The sequence below is a fragment of the Apostichopus japonicus genome, chromosome 20 (genome assembly GCF_037975245.1).
Source record: "Apostichopus japonicus isolate 1M-3 chromosome 20, ASM3797524v1, whole genome shotgun sequence".
In the NCBI taxonomy this organism is placed as follows: Eukaryota; Metazoa; Echinodermata; class Holothuroidea; order Aspidochirotida; family Stichopodidae; genus Apostichopus; species Apostichopus japonicus.
The window spans coordinates 15064098-15081367 of record NC_092580.1 but is presented as its reverse complement, the minus strand read 5'-3'; the positions used below and the strand labels follow the sequence as shown (position 1 = coordinate 15081367).

The window sequence follows — 17270 nt, the reverse complement described above, 5'->3', positions numbered from 1 at the left end:
CAGCGAACACAGTTTCGTTCAGTTGTTAAGATCATATGCAGTCTTAGCTTGTGCTATCGGTTGCTCAAGATGAAGTCAACTTTCCATGCAATTTTGCTTTTAAGTTTGATTTGTGGTTATGTATCATATACCACAGGTCGCAAACTAACCAGGAGAGAGGTAGGGGTACATATTTCACCCGATCTGTCGGTATACTGATTAATTAGTGTCCCTTACAGTCAAGTTTACGTTAGATTTAGGCCTTATAGTTATACTTGAGTTCTAGAGGCTAGAGTTGGATCTTGGTCGATCACATTCCCAAGACCATGTGCCCACTTAGGCCTAGCCACAGGCGCTCATAACATTTGCCACACAGTAATTATTTATAATTTCTGTGTGGCCAACGTATAACTTTGAGGGAATTGTTTGTAGTACCTGTGGGCCTTGCTAGTACTGTCTTTGGATCAGAATCCTAGTTAAAATTTAGACCTGTAACTTTAGGCTACATTCCTATCAAACACAGATTTGGCAATTTATATAAGCTATGTAGCACTTTGTTGGGATTTTGAAAATGAAATTGCATATATTTGAATATTGGTATCTATCAAGTATGATCAATGATATTTTTGGGATTAGCTTAGGCATTGCAACTTCCAAAGGCTTGTGCGGTTTTGCAGTGTATGTTTTACTAAATCATTTAAGTCACCAAAATGGAGCCTGACTGAAGACTAGTCCTACCGTAATAGCCACATCCTTAGCTAGCTAGAGGTCTAAGCAATACTTTAAGTTTAACTTTAAGGGCATAGATGTTTTAATTAAGTAAAGGAGCATGTTCATTCTTTCCTCTCAACAGTTGTCATTCTCCAAAGATGATTATCTGAACTATGTGAGGTATTACTCATCACATCAAACATCTGAACCATTGAGAAGGTTTGATGGCAATAATGGCAAATTATTTCTTCTGGCCAAAGGTGCAGAAATTCTAGCTGGAGAACTGAGTAAAGATGACAAGGTAATTGACATATGGAATAATTTCTCAAGAGAGGTGAAGACTCTGACAATGACCTGAAATGCTTTCCTTTAATAAGGAGCTGATCAGCATGGGTGTTACTAAAACGAATGACAATTGCATTACACATAACGAATGACAATATGTTGTACACACTAAAAAATTGCGTTGACTAAAACGAATGACAGTAATGACAGCGCAGACATTTGCTTCAACCGGATATCACAGTTCAGACTTCGTAGGTTTATTAAAGCCACGCAAACCGAGTGGACGCGAAGTGCGTGGCTTACAGATTTAGTAAAGTACGGACAAGATACAAACGCACCTTATGGTAAGCGAAATTGTCAGTCTGATTTTAAAAAGTAAATTTAACGTCATTCTTCCGATATTAATTGTTAGAAACTAACAATACTATAATCTTGAAACGGCTTCAGTTATCTTTCTATATAAATCTACAGGTAAATGTCAAAAGCACAGCACCCAAGCGCATTCTCACACAAAAACTTACCCTGTGGGTCCTATCCGTTATAAATTACACCAAAACCCTGCAACCACATAACATGCGATTTTCCTCAAATCATTTTTGCGCAGAAAACCAATAACCGCATTTACTCCACTCCGTTAATCATTGTATCTCATCTCACCACTGTCCTTCGTTGTCATTCGCTGTCATTCGCGAATGATAATTAACCCTGTACAAAGTCAATTGTCATTTGCTGTCATTCGTTTTAGTTTGTCCTATCAGCATGGTCATATATTGTTGTTGAATTTGCATATACCAATATTCCACTTGCCTGTCAAATGTTGTTAGGACTTATAGTTGATCTGAGTTCTATACAAGTGCTTCATGAAAATGTCTCTATTCATTCAAACTGTAGTTTTCTGGTACTATGTTTAGCCTTAGAAGCTAAAGATGATACCAACATCTGTCCTAACTTGTCGGAAATATGATCTACCAGAATACTTTACAGTTGTTTATATGACTTGGAGAGAAATGATGTTTGGAAAATTGTTACAACCTAGTTTCACAATTTTAGCCATTTGCTTAAAAATGCCAGTGCTCTAAAATTTATACTGAAATCAAGTTTTTGATGACATATTTCCTGAATTACGACACACATCAGTTGCTGCACAAACTTTTCAGAGCAGCCCAATAATATTTGCTGAAAGCAATAATACAGGGCTTATTTTAGGTACCGAAATTAAGTAGATTCTTTGACTATTATTAACTGACTTTCCATATATCTTAAAGTTCTTACCATCTACTGGCAGAAGAATGTCAGTACCTTTTAATCTACTGGAAATGGGCAAAATCCACTGGCATTTAGTCAGTCAACAGCCTAATTTTCAAGGCCATGGTTTATAGCTACAGTTTATTAACTGAAAACCCTCATCATTTCCTAAGTGGTGATATATGCTTATATATACAATCATCAGAAATGATATAAGTATATGTCATTGTTGAAGTGAATTCCTTTAATTGATTCAGTTTCAAAAGGATGGAAAGCTATTAATAGTAATATCTCACAACTGCCCTGGTTCTCTCTTTTGAGAAAGCTTAATAATAAAAGTGAAAGAATCACTTTATCAGATGAAGGAATTCAACAATGCGTTGGAAGAAACTGAAAGTTATAACAGTTCATGTATGCAAACTACATCCGTGGGCAGGAAATGAAATGAATAACAAAAGTGGGAACTTTATGGAGGTGCTAAAAGCACACAGATTAAAAGGGGAATTATTTCTCTTTCAGTTGATGTTTTATCTTATAATAGTAATTATGAACTAATATGTATGAAATATTAGTATGAACTACTTATCAAAGTGATTTCTACATGCCAAATGCGGCCTCTATTTTTTTTTGTGGTGGGTAGGGGAGGGGGGGGAGTTGTCTTTTCTATCTTTATTGTATGTGTGTCAAGTTAGGGATTCTCATTTGGAAAGAAGGGTGGGGGTGGGGGATAATTTAGGAAATGAATCACCTCAAGTCAGTTTCAGAGTGATGTCATATATTGTAGCTTGTCTGACCTCATTTCCATTAAAGAAACATAACATGGGTTTAAATAGCATCATGAGTTGGTTCATTCAGGGTCACCAATAGGCTATACATACAAAAAGTTAGTAATACTATAGATTGAAAGTTTTCAATAATACCTTTGTGAAGGGGTCTGAACTTTTATATGTTCATTTTCCTAGAATTTGAGAAAAATCATTCAATTATTAATGTCATCATTATTGACACCAAAATATGCTAGCTTTTTATTGCCCACCCTTAAAAGTATTTTTCCCTATCATAGACATTGAATTTTCTACCATAACTCTCCTCAATTTAATGTCTCGAAAAAATGTAGAAATTCATAACCACCCGGAAAGTACTTTTCAAAACTTTTAGCAATCTTTTTACATGTTAATTATTGGGGTGCAATACTGATGTCCTATATATAATAAATTTAGTGTGGTAGAATGCTTGAGAGGTGGCAGCAAAGCGCAATTAATGTTTTGAGCATGAACGACCGTTATTCAAATTTCTAGCATATTTGAGCTGAATATACTGATGACGTTTAAATTATACAGCACATTTGATGGCATGTCTATTTAATACTCTTACATCATTTGTATCGCATAAACCTGCATGCATTCACTTTCACTCTTGTATCATGTCTTCACTTGGCTAAAAGAATTGAGAAATAAATATCGGGAATGAAACCAGTATTATTGTCTTTCAAACCAGATACTGTACTCTGTATTGAAAATAGAATGTAAGGTCCCCAAAATACATGTATGTTCTGTACCATATGTGACTACATTGCAGTACCTCAGTACTTAATCGGTTATTTGGTTAATGGTAGCAATTTTTCAAGCTGTACAGTACTTGCAGACAAACAGTTTCTTCATTTGCAATTTTGCCATGCACCTGCAAATTACTTGATATATGCTGTAAGACGAAAATTTCTTTGATCAAATTTTTTTGTCACTTTTAAGATTACCTGCCATTTGAGACAGATCATTAATGTGACAGAGGTCGACGGTAATTCTACTTACAAATTTACCATCTTGGTCGAGGATGAAAGCGATGATAGGACATTCCAAGCAGAGGTGTTAGCACAGCTAAGTTACTCTTCTGAAGGCTCAGCTATAGTCGCAGATATCCATTCCATTGGTGAGTTCTGCTATATAGTAATTTACTGTTTAAATTGCTAAGATTGAAGTATTATCTATCATACTGTAGCAGATAATGTATAAGAAGTAATGTAAACATTATGCTAGTTGGTCACTGGTTCATGCTAAACACTAGTGCTGAGGATAATTAAACACATCTGCCGATCACTTGAATGGCAAAATAGTTCAGGAGTACAGTCAAATTTAACCCCGTACATAAGAATAAAAATAAAATGTAGATTTCCTCATTATTAAGTTCTCTGTGTTAGTAAAAGGGATCAAAATATTCCCTGCTTATTCTGTGACCTTTCTGGCTCATCTCTCTTGAGTTTTAAGCGATCATGGAACAGCATTTGTGTTGTGAAAGAATTATAAACTAGTCTGTTCTTAAGGGTGATCAATTTGTCATATATATGTTTTTACTATTTGTCATAAAATATGTCTGAATGTTTCTTAACTCTGCAGATACTACAGAACCTCTGGCAGGAGTGTGTGACCAAATCAGCTCTCTCTCAAAATGTACCGAGGTAATTGTTAAGATGATGTACAGTATTTGTCTGTCCTGACAGTATCCATGCATCCTTCCATCTATATAGGACAATGAATAGAATTGCTGATGCTGAATCCAGCAAGAAAGGAAAAGCTAGAGCAAAGAAAATAAGAACAAACTATACAGTATTTTGGTCTCCTAGCCCATCTTCAATGGAATTTGTAGCTTGTGTCAGCAGCTCTGTACTAAATTAGGCTAAGGCTTTTTTCACCCATGAGTGTAAAACCACTTGGAAGTTTCTAGTTTCAGCCGTGTGATGTTAGTCTGTGATGTGTGACCTATACAGATTATGGTTATCAAGCTCACATTGTCTGCGGTTAGTTTCCGAATGGAACTTTGCTAGTTGCTATAAAAAGCACTCTCCATGTTTGAATTGTTTGACTGGTACTGTTGCTAAAGCATTCAGCAACAGGGTAACCAGCGCTGTCATGATGGATAGAGTGTCCTTGGCTGTTGAATCTCAATCTAAACTGAAGTGCTTGACATAAAAAGAATCTTTTGAATAGATAGAACATTGTGAATGTTGATTCCAGTGTGGTTGACCTTTGACACAAGAAAATTTGGATTTCTGTGATGATGATATGGTCGTCTATTTTGAATCTATTTATAGCTTGAAAGGTTGATTATTCTCTCGTTATTTTAAAGTGCATAAACTTTGGCCGATGCTCAAAGGGTCACGTTCCGATTGATCGTTGGCTTGACTTTGCCTTGAAGACACAGAGGGAGATACAGGTGAGATGTAAACATTCAGTCTCATTGGTGACATTTTCTTGTCATGTTTTTGTCTGGTATTAGTGTTTTGTCCTAAGGAGAAAACATTTGTCCTAGACAAATTATAGTCCACAGAAACATGATATTTAAAAAATATAATGAAAAGGTTTCATTTCAAAGTTTTCATTTCAAGGTATTCATTTGATGGTGACTTGCTGACCTGGTATGACATTCAACTTTCAGTCAATTTGAAATTTGATAATTCAGTAATTAATGGGTGATTGATTACAAAAATAAAATATGTTATTGAAATATACTACCTGCATTAATCAATGTTGTTTGTGAATGTCTGTTTCATCTAGAATGAGACTTTTCTAGCTGTAAGTTGTCCAGTCATGTATCACAAGTGTTCCCCAAGTGGAGAAGGTTTTAGGAAAAGGAAGATTAGAAAGTTAAAATTCAAGCAAAGGAAATAAAGGAAGCTAGCAGATATACTCTCCCTTAAGTTTGATGAATTTTTTTGGCCATTAAATCTAGATGCATGATATCCAGTTTAATATACATCTCGCTAATTCATTACTAGTTAACATAAAAGACTTAATGAGCAATTGCAAATTAAAGAAGCTAGCAGATATGCTAACTTAAGTTGGACAAATTCTTTTGCACTAAATCTAGATGCTTGATATCCAAATATACATCTCACTAATTCATCATTAGTTAATCTGAAAGGCTTTATGAGCAAAACTAAATTAATTGTTCAGAGCTATTCAAAGCTGTTTCTCAGCTATATTGTGTATATTTCTTCCTTTAACTTCCAACATAAATTTGTCCAATCTTTTCTGTTTTCCTTACAGATTCATAAACCATTCCCAGATGTTCAGTTTCTTGCTGTAAGTCTTCTTAATGCACAGACTGTGTGCTTCTCTATTGGCTTTCATACCTAAACCAAGTTACAAACCAGTAACTAATCACCACTTTAATGAATAACCCTTCTTTTTCTTGTTATATTTCAAGTGTGTCTCAAAGGTTGAAGTTTTACTGGTACTGTTTAATAGATCATATCCGTTGTTTAATATGCAACAAGACTCTTCTGTAGACCAAACAGACTCAATGTTAAGCCAGTGCTATCTCTGTAAGAAATAAAGCTAAAATGAGATTTCTTATAAGTTCTGTAGTACAACAAGTCTGTTGTATACTTGATAGGCAAAGTAAAATAGGGGGTGGGGGAACTTTCTCCAGAAGAGTAGCTGACAGTCCAAATATTTCTTGCATTTTTAAACTATGCCTAGTCGAATACATTCCAGATGCATAATGTGTAGTTAGTCAGTGATTTATATATTCTTCAAATAAAGTTCCAATTATTTTCAAATCGTGTTTGAAATGATGCAATTTGACCATTTGGAAAAAAAAAAGGTAATAAATAAGGAGCCAGTCCAAAAAAGAAGTATGCAGTTTGGGATGAGAAACATTTGCCTAAGCAAGGATAGCATTTGTTGTGCAACAAGCTTCCTGTTTACCTCAAAGAATTTAAATGATCAACACTTTTATACATGTACCACAGCCACTGTCATAGTGCAAACAGCACTTCATGTAATGTAATGTAATGTAAATAAAATCTTACATAGCGCACTACGCGCGATGCATCTGTGACCTTTACAAACAATCTAGAATATACAATGACATAAAACAGTAAATACATAAAACAGTAAATACATATACCATATACAGATATTTTCTGGAACATGAGATCGAAAAACAATTAAAAGCACTGGTGAAGAGTAAAGCGATATTAAACAGATTGACTACAAAATCTACAATTTGAATGCTAAATTAGTGAGAATTCCAATTGAAGCTAGAACCTAAAAACCAACACAGAACAGAACAACATAAAATTTAAAAAATCCTAGAAACCATCATTACAGTGCTCTTGAATAAGATGAAAGAGATGTAGTACAGGAATATTCAAATAAGCGAATGTCATACCGAGAGACATCTGCAGATAGCTTGAATATGTTTTCCAACCAGTCCTTTTAATCTTGTCGTTCAGGAATCATATCTTCTGATTTATCTGTTTGTGACTTTTAACCAACTTTCACTTTCTTTTCACAGGGTCACAATGCATTTAACAACAGAGCAGACATGTATGGAGGTTAGTGTTGTTTTAAGTTTGTTTTTTAAGTGTCACGCAAAAACAAAGTGCATTGTCTTTGGGGAATTGTTCAATAAAAGTGAAATTTTAATTGAGAGAGAACAAACGTCTTGAAGACCAAAATTTTGTAGCAACTCAAGTAATATCTTTGTGTCTGCTGTGAGCTGATATTGAATGCCAGGCCTCATTTTGAGTTAACCTTTCCATAGGAAATCAACAGGAAAAACCACTAATTAATATAAAACTAGTTTTATTTTTGATTTTAACTATCTGATACAAATTTGTAAGTAACCCGAGATTTATGAAACAGTTTATATCTTGTTCATGCACCCTTAAGTTAGCTAGTTTCAATGACAATGATTCAGTAAGTATTTGATCATGCAGGAACTCATGCTTGATTTGAAGCTGAACTTTGTAAAAACACTTTCATGGTTTGTTTCAGGTAGAATTTATATAGACTAATTAGACTTTTTGTGTGTAATAAATATTTGCAAAAGAGAAACCTATTTTACCTTGCATCCAGGCTTATTTGTCACTTTGTCAGGGTATATCCCTTATGCAATTCCATGAATAAAGATTGCATTTTATATGCATGTATCCTCCACAAATGAATGAATGAATGAATGCATGAATGAATGAATGAATGAATGAATGAATGAATTATTTAATGAATGAATGAATGACAAACAGGACTCTATTATATTACACTGACTCAGTGACAATATTTTCTTCTGCATATCAATTAATTTTTAATAATTATAATTCTCCTGCTCCACAGTTTTGGATGATTGTAAATGGCCGCCTCCATATAATAAAGCCTGGTTATGTTTAGCAAACCAAGAGTTAAGCTTAACTGATATGCTCAATATTGGAGTCCATGCCCTTGAGTTGGATCCATGGTGGTGCTTCAACAAGGTCAGTTTCCTCCATATAATAAAACGTGGTTATATTTAGCAAACCAAGAGTTAAGCTTAACTGATATGCTCAATATTGGAGTCCATGCCCTTGAGTTGGATCCATGGTGGTGCTTCAACAAGGTCAGTGTTGTTGTCAAGGTTACCTTTTGAACAGTAGCACAGTTTTACTATCCACAGAAATGAAATTTTCTGTCACTTTCCTCAACGTTCTAGAAGCAAACTATAAACCAAACTATGTAATCAGTTCTCTCAAAGATAGATCCGACTTAAAATTGACTTCAGTAAGTTCAGTGCAGCAAGCATCCAATTGCTTAACTTTCAATGAATACTGTCTTGTTATAAATTTGTTGCCTGTGGTAACCAATAACTGTGATCGAAATTCATGTTCACAGCTTCGTTTGAGCCACGCTCATAAACGAGCAGTGGGATGTTCACCGTTGGACCGTCCCTTCTTTCTAGGAATTAAGGAAATTGGGGAATGGGTTAAGGACCCACGGAATAAGGGCAAAGTTATCAGGATATATTTTGAGGTAAGTATTTAAGACTTTCTCCATTAGATGTTGTCCTTCTGTAGTTCTGTAATCAGTTGCAGCAGTTGGAAATTATTAGCTCAAAACAAAGAAGAAGAAAGAGATTGAGTGTAAAACATTACAAAAAGAACTTGGTTGCTGATTTGTTAAAGTTTCCTCTTGAAGTTACTGAATATTGTTTCATTATGAAAATTACTAATAAATCCTACTAGTTTCTCTGTTATAATTATTTTAATGTTTAGAGTAAATGCTTGGTCATTCTTTTAGCCCCTATGATAGGAACCAATGAACTTGATATATCTGCTGTGACCATATTAAGGATCAGCTATTTATCTAAAAAGATGCACAGAGAGAACCCACTATGTTTTACCTATGGAGGACCAATCAGAATACAGATTCTGTCTCCAGGTTGAGCTGAGTGTAAATCTAAACTTATGGTTGTACATTTCTCCAATCCTCCCCTATCCTCAATGGTTTTGCCCTCAAATATGTCTCCGTTCTGTTCCCTTTTCAGACAATACTTTCCCTTACTGGTGTACAATATAACATACATCACAGCCTTTGTTGTTTATGGAAGTACTGTTTATGGTGTACCATAATTTCCCCCACCCCACATCTTTCCCTTCACAGTCATCCTTTCTCTCGCTAACTGCTGCACTTACCAAAGATCAACTCAGTTGATTGTTTTCTTTCTACTCTCTCTTTGGATAGGACGGGGAGGAGCATACAGAGGGACATGATGACCTTATAAACGGACCCATCCAGGAATACGTAGAGCCTTTTGTTTTTACTCCCTCCGATTTAAAGGAAACCTTTAATGGGAACTGGCCTTCCATGGGAGAGTTAAGAAAGGTAAAATGTTGCAGTTGGTTGAAAAGTTGGACACAGTCTTAAGGGGAGCATAAACAAAATTGATACGTGTATGTAAGTGTTGGTACTTGTTGCGACTATTTAGCCAATGTTGTTAAACCTACATTTCCCACCAAGCTTGTTAGGACTAATATGCAGCCATCAATCATGTTTGGGTATTGAAAACGATTTCAATACAACAGTTGAAATCATTGTTTTCGTTCAAGTAGCATTGTATGGGTATAAGCTTTCTTCCCACTGTATACTAAGTGTACTTTTTATACTGACCCGAAAGGCTAAGCACATATCTTTAAAATTTGTCAAGATCATAGTCTGGGGGTGTTAAGTGACAACAAAGCTGAATCATGTTCATAGTTGATTAAGTCACATTATTTGATTAACTGGGAATTGGGTAGAAGTAGCTCTAGCAGACAGGAGGAATAGTTTGTGACAATATTTTTTAATTTGGTGGCACTTACAAATCATTCATTTAAGTTTTTATCATGATTTGTTTTTTAATAGGAGTTTTGGGGCCGGTGGGGGGGGGGGGTGGTGCTATAATAACCTGTTAAGTTCCCCAATCCTGTAACCAATCTGAGGCCCTGTCATATATCTGTGGGCAAATATATCTAATTATTTGGATTTATTTTTGGATTAATGAATGGTTGTCTCCAGTCTTGACCGGTATCATCATGTTGATATATTTTAACAAAAAGAGAAAGTTGAAGTGACTAATTCAGTAAAGGATTTTTATCCTAGTCTCTGCAACACTGTTACAATATTTGATATTATTTTAAGCGGTTGTTTATGATTTTGTTCAGTCGACTCTCACACTCCTCGTTTGCTAATTCCCACAGCTGGATAAGACGGTTATTTTTGCTGGGGATGGTAACTGCACTCATGGAGGGAAGTATATACATGAGGCCTACTGGGAGCAATTTCCTGTCAATATGGTATGTGCATATTACAGAGCTGTTTGCTTCCGTAATAAAAACTCATATCTGGATGCAATTTCTGCTTCTACGTGATATGGTAGATCATTTTTAACTCCCAGCCATACTTTCCATTGCTCCTATAAATTAAGTTTATGCATTAATATCTTTATAGAACATTTTTCTGTTCACATGAAATAGTTGATCTTGTAATTCGCTTTGCGGTCATGAGTAACAAAATGCCATCTTCTTTATTCTTTGCCGCCGACAAAAGCAAAATCTGTTTAATTGTGATGGCATGTGGTGTGTGTATTTCACCCCTCGGCTTGTAACTATGGTAACTCAAAAAAGTACATCAATGGTTGAATTTAGTGTTTGGTTTGCAAATCCAACTCAGTACAAGATACCATTTGTTTGCTTGTGGAGATCAAAGGTCATCTGCAATCAACAACGGTCAATATGGAAACCTTTCAAACAGAGTGAAACTCCAAAAGTGTGAAACCTGGATGAAGTTCATACTTGATATGTACACTAGTGCAATAACCTTGTTGATCACTACACGAGTCAACAAATGGTAAAAGCTCGGAAAATCTTCCGTGCATGGTTTACATCAAATGGCATCATCAAAACCATTGACATGCCTGTTGACATTCAGGTTCTTATATCATTTTCAGATTATCAGTAGAAAAACACAAAGAGTATATTTTTCCTCGGTCAATTAAGTCTTTGTGTTATGCATCAAACATTTGAACGCCTATACACTTAGATATCCCCTGAACAGAAGATGAGATGGATAGCCCCTTCTTTTAATTATTTGACACCTTTTGCTAATTCTTATTTTCTAAATAATTTCTATATTTTGATAATTCTTATATTGTAGATTATTCTTATATTTTTGATAATTCTTTTATTTCCATCTTTATCTATTTTGTAGTTGTCTCCACTTTACAGCTTTAATTGTTTTGTATCTGTACATTTAATTGTTTTTGTATTGCTATGTTTTACTTTTTATGTATAACGTTTAATGTAAAAACCAGGGCCTTATTGGAAACCAGCTTTTGCTGAATAAGCAACCCTGGATAAAAATGCAAATAAATAAAATAAATAAAAATAAATATATGAGCTTGTATATAATTTCTTTTCATATTAGTTCACACCATATCCTCACTGTGGAGGGAGAAATCTGTCTGTTACGAGGAGGTACTACTCTGACAGTACTAATTATGGGTAAGAGTAATGCTGTTTTTATTACTTCAAAATATACATACCATCTTATATCCATATTAATCAGCAGCTAAAGTTTGGTCAATAGCAATAACAGACTTAATCTTTCTTGCTACTACTATATTTGGTAATATCATTAAAAATCATTTAATATATCCTAAAATTCAATATATCATAAAATCATTTAAAAAATACTCGTTTTATGATTTGGTCAATGAATACTGACTTTGTGAGTGACTACCTTCTCCACCTACCGCTCCTCCCCCTCCCTCCCCCATTCTTCTTAATATTGTTAGATACACCAAAGTAATGAAGCACATTGGCCAACTACTTTTGTATCGAGAACCATTTTAGGCTTGATGAAATGTATCTATCTGAACTTGTAAAGTTAAATACACTTTACTTTCAATGTTCATTGAACAGACCTTTCTGGAATGGACCAAAGAAGACAGGCGTCATCCTGGATTTCTCAGAATATGCCAAATGCAGGTTTGTTGTCATTTTGATTGGATCTGGTGTTAAATCAGGGGTAATAAAAAAAATGGTTTTAATCCAGACTAAAAGAGGCACTGAATGTGTCTTTATATAATTCCATATATCTCAATGTGTCCCTCTCTCTCTCTCTTTACATATAAATATTTATATATTACCAGTTTTCAACACCTGAACATTCAATCAGCGTCCATAGCCTAGTTGGTTAGGGTGTCTGCATATAAAGCCATTAATCGAATCCCGGTGGAGGCAGGAAGTTTTTTCACTGTTATGGATTTTCCAACTCATTACAATTTCTGATATCACTATATATATATATATATATACATTTAGATATTCCATGTTCCTCAGATTATGGTCTGTTGCCAGTTTTGCCATTTACCACAATATATTCTTCATCTCTCATCAGAGTTGGATACCCTGCTGCTGATCAGTTGAATCCAGTTATGTTGAGGTCAGCCATCTACACCTGGGCAGAGGGAGAGCCCTCAACTAACTTGACACAGTCTACATGCATTTACATAGGGTAATATTCCTACTTCTCTCCGTTTTGTCGTCTAGCATAGACAGATAGTACAAGAATGACACGTTGCATTCATTTCATCCCAAATGAAGGCAATATCAAGATAGATATGTGACTTGTAACATAGTTACATACAAGTTGTTTACTTATTATTATTATTACACCGGTGCTTATATAGCACAAAATCCCAGGGTTCAATGGGCTAAACAAAACATAAACAAAATACAAAAATACAATTGAAAACACTTAACCATAGGTTTGTTTGAAATAAAACGTCTTTATTGCTGATTTGAAAGTGCTGATAGAGGTATGTGTAGTTACACACCCCAACCCTCCCCGATATCAGGCCCTATTTCTGGCTACACTATCCACACTATCCACAGATGTACATAATCATAACACGAGGCATGCTAATCATGCCCACTATAATCTCTACAATACCACCATTGGAACTTTAAGCCTACAAAACCGTGCAACAAAAACATGGAATCTTCTAACGAACGATTTAAAGAGTAAAATGTCAGTCACATCCTCTAAGAAGTGGTTTTGTAAGGAAATAATAGCTAGTCACTGACTACTACCAAATTATACCTGTATGTTATTACTATATATATATTGAACATTTAATTTGTATTTATATTTATGTATATGTGTTTATATATATATATTTCTTTTCTTTTCTTTCTTCAGGGAGTCTTCCACATTGTTAAGCTTTATGGAAGACTTCCCTCCACTTTGTACTTTGTGGCAAAACAAATAAATAACTAAAAATAAATAAATTTACAAAGTAACAAGAATATCTAATAGGAGTGAGTGTAATGGATGCTTTTTTTCTGATTGTTTTAGAGGCAGAGATGGAAGATGGCATGTCGCAAAGAATTGCACTACATCGATGCATAGTGCTTGTAGTAGAAAAAAACATGGAGATGTTTGGACAATAAGTTCAACGAAAGGACCAAGTGGGGACCAAGGACAGTGCCCAGAAGGTTATCGATTTGATGTGCCAAATGATGGCTACAAGAGACAAAAGGTCTGTAACATATTTAAACGTTCTTTCATAGAAAAACATCAGAACTGCCTCAAATGCATGCAAGGAAGTTAAAACTTAATGTTTGCTCAGTTATAATTCACTTTGATAATTTGAATTATGACAAAGTGGTGTTGTTCTAAAAGTTTGTTGTGGCTTCTGATTTCTGGCTAATAGTAAAAAATGCAAGTTTTCTATTTTAGAAGTGAAAAGCTTTCTTCTGCCACACCCATTTTGCTTCCCCTTGTCTCATTGTATTCCCATTGATATGCCTCTGTGCAGTAAACAATTGCTTCCACCCCATTTTTTGTCTTTTCTCTCCCTTAACCTTTGCCATTGTTATGCTACTACGCTAAAACCATTGCTTCCACCCATTCGTTTACCATGTCCTCCCCTTCCCCTCCTCACCCCAATGTTATGCTACTAAGCTAAAACCATTGCTTTCACCCATCCCTATCCCTTCTCCTCCCCTCCCTTCTCCTCCCCCTGCCCGTCACAACCCCCATTATTATGCAACTAAGGTCAAACCATTGCTTTCACCCAGCCCTCACCCTTCTCCTCCCCTCCCTTCTCCTCCACTTCCCTTCATCCCAACCTCCATTATTATGCTACTAAGGTCAAACCATTGCTCTCACCCATCCTTCTCCCCCCCCCCCTTCCCCTCCCAACCCACATTATTATGCTACGAAGGTCAAACTTTTTCCCACCAGGACCATTTCCTCCCTATCCCTTCCCCTCCAAATCCCATTGTTAAGATACTAAGCTGAAATTTACCCCTGCTACTACTTTCCCTTCCTCTATATTATATTATTACTATTTGAAGAATATCAACCATTTAATTATCATCTCTTTGTAGCTAATGGAATCCATGAAGAAGCAGGATGTATGGATTAATGTCAAGCCATTTCTTCCTTTGCTGATGACCGAAAACATTCTATAGTGGTTAGGCTTAACAGGACTCTTTATGATTTGTTGAAACTGAAGATTATGCAAAAGTGTTTCAAATTATTGAAGTATTTTTTACTTGAAATTATTGATACAGAATTCGTTTCTAGTTCATATTTTTTTTGGAAATTTAATGTGCTATTAAATCAATTATTTTCTATAGCTTTCAATACCAACTGAAACAGTTTTTTGCTTGCCTTGCTCACCTTCAGTTTTTAAGAAAATTATTTTGTAAAATTAAAGTTACGATTGCAATGAAAATTTACCACCTTTTTTTTTTCCATTTATTTATTTGCATTATTTAAAGCTCCATTCAGTCTTTTAACTTCCTTTATAATTCTCGCTAGACTGTTTATGAAGAGCTTATTAGTTTTTAACTTGAAGAAATACAAATAACAACAGTGATTGGGACCTGTATACATATAGGAATGACTGCAATGTTTTCGGTTGCCCCTTCAATATCTTTGTAATACAACAAGAAAGTACTTTTTGAACTGTTGGAATCCTGCCGTCTCCCAATTGATCTATATATACGTATACTCGTATATAAACTATATACGCATACGTATATATATATATATATATATACATATATATATACATATATATACGTATACGTATATATATGTATACGTATATATTTACATATATATATATATATATACGTATATATATATATAAATATATATATATATATGTTGAGACTAGTGGAACACTAGTAGTTGTTACTCGGAGTTTCACGCATTGAGCGATCTTCAGACAAGATCAACATATTTCGCTCTGTCCACCGGACATAGAGCATTCTGCGCCAAGATAGACGCCAACCAACCAACTTTACTCTTCGTATATATATATATATATATATATAAATACATTTTGAGTCTCTGTGGCATATCCCTAATGAGGCTGATGCAAGGTGCCATCAATATTATGATTTTTTAATTTTCAGTATGACTTTAAAGTTTCGTTTCTATATCCATTGAACCATTAATCTTCAGTAAATCACTTGAAATCATAACTATGATCCATTTAATGGTGCTTCCATTCCTTGAAGAAAAAGTTGTGAATTTTGTTTCACACTGGTCTTTCAGATTCCTTTTCATTTTATCTATTTATATATTTGCTTTTAATTATGTTGCATATAAGATACTGAAATTTGTTCAAAGGAAAAGAAAAAATAGTGAAAACTTGGAATCCCAAGAAAGTATCAAAACAAAAGTTTGTTGCTTTGTAACGGCATCTAGGCTTAATGCAAAAAATATGCAGGGTTAAAATGTTGAAGTGGCGTCAGAAGGATGTGTTATATTATTTTGAAAGCATTTGTAAGTTAACTGAACTGAACTTAACTGAACCAAAGAAGAACACCACCATTCTATCTAGTTATTGTCAGCTGTTACTCTTCTTTAAAAGTATGTTTGTAAATAACCTGTGTTCTCCTCAAAGTAAAGTTGCACGAATGCCTAACTTTATTCACTTTCTGCACTTTTAATACATATAAATTACACCTTGTGCTCTGGGAATTGGGTGGAAGTAGCTCTAGCAGAAAGGAGGAATAGTTAATGACAATATTTCTTAATTTGGTGGCACTTACAAATCATTCAATTAAGTTTTTGTCATGATCTGTTTTTTAATAGGAGTTTTGGGGCCGGTGGGGGGGGGGGGGGTGGTGCTTTACTACTATGATAAAGTACTTAGTCTGTGGTGGTTTTCCTAAATGGTATGTACATTTTCAGTTTAAAGTAAGTCCAAATTGCAGGAGTGGAGTTAAAGAACATTTACAATAGATGAGAGAGGAAACTTTGTAAACAAATACACAGTTAAACTCAAGTTGTTTTCTGGCAATTTTACCACACGATGTGACACACCGCATTCTGCCAAACAACTCCGTCAAGGGAGTACCATCAATTAGTCTTGGCTTCGTTCTTTTGCTCAATGGAGTATTGGGCTCTGAATGGAAACTGACAAATTGTTAGCAGTTAGCAGTTTCCTATATTAATTGGGATTAAGGTGTCTGACAGGAACCCCCAAGTGGGCATTTTCTCCCTGATAAAATTCTCCAAAATTAAAGAGTGTTTTTAATGTTTGAAATTAGGAGTTAAGATTAAAAACTTTGTTGGAAAGGATTATTGGGGGATGGGGGGGGGGGTGGAGATGAGGCAATGAATTTTACTACAGATGCATTTGCAGTGGTGGTGTGTTCATGTATATAGCAGAGTGTGATTCCATTTGTCAAGTCCTTGTTACTTGGGTTGCAAACTGTACTCATTAAAAGACAC

General features: G+C 34.9%; 1 protein-coding gene across 1 annotated transcript; it reads left to right on the top strand.

Annotated features, from left to right (window-relative positions):
* The first annotated feature begins 29 nt into the window (after positions 1-29).
* Positions 30-15552, top strand: LOC139961080 (uncharacterized protein MT2135-like). The gene is made up of 16 exons (XM_071959946.1): positions 30-159; positions 833-991; positions 3969-4146; positions 4611-4672; positions 5341-5427; positions 6261-6296; positions 7516-7555; positions 8334-8470; positions 8865-9002; positions 9714-9854; positions 10709-10804; positions 11934-12010; positions 12431-12496; positions 12909-13025; positions 13869-14052; positions 14906-15552. The coding sequence occupies exons 1-16, from the start codon at positions 70-72 to the stop codon at positions 14987-14989; spliced, it is 1692 nt and encodes a 563-aa protein (XP_071816047.1). The 5' UTR covers positions 30-69; the 3' UTR covers positions 14990-15552.
* Positions 15553-17270: the final 1718 nt, after the last annotated feature.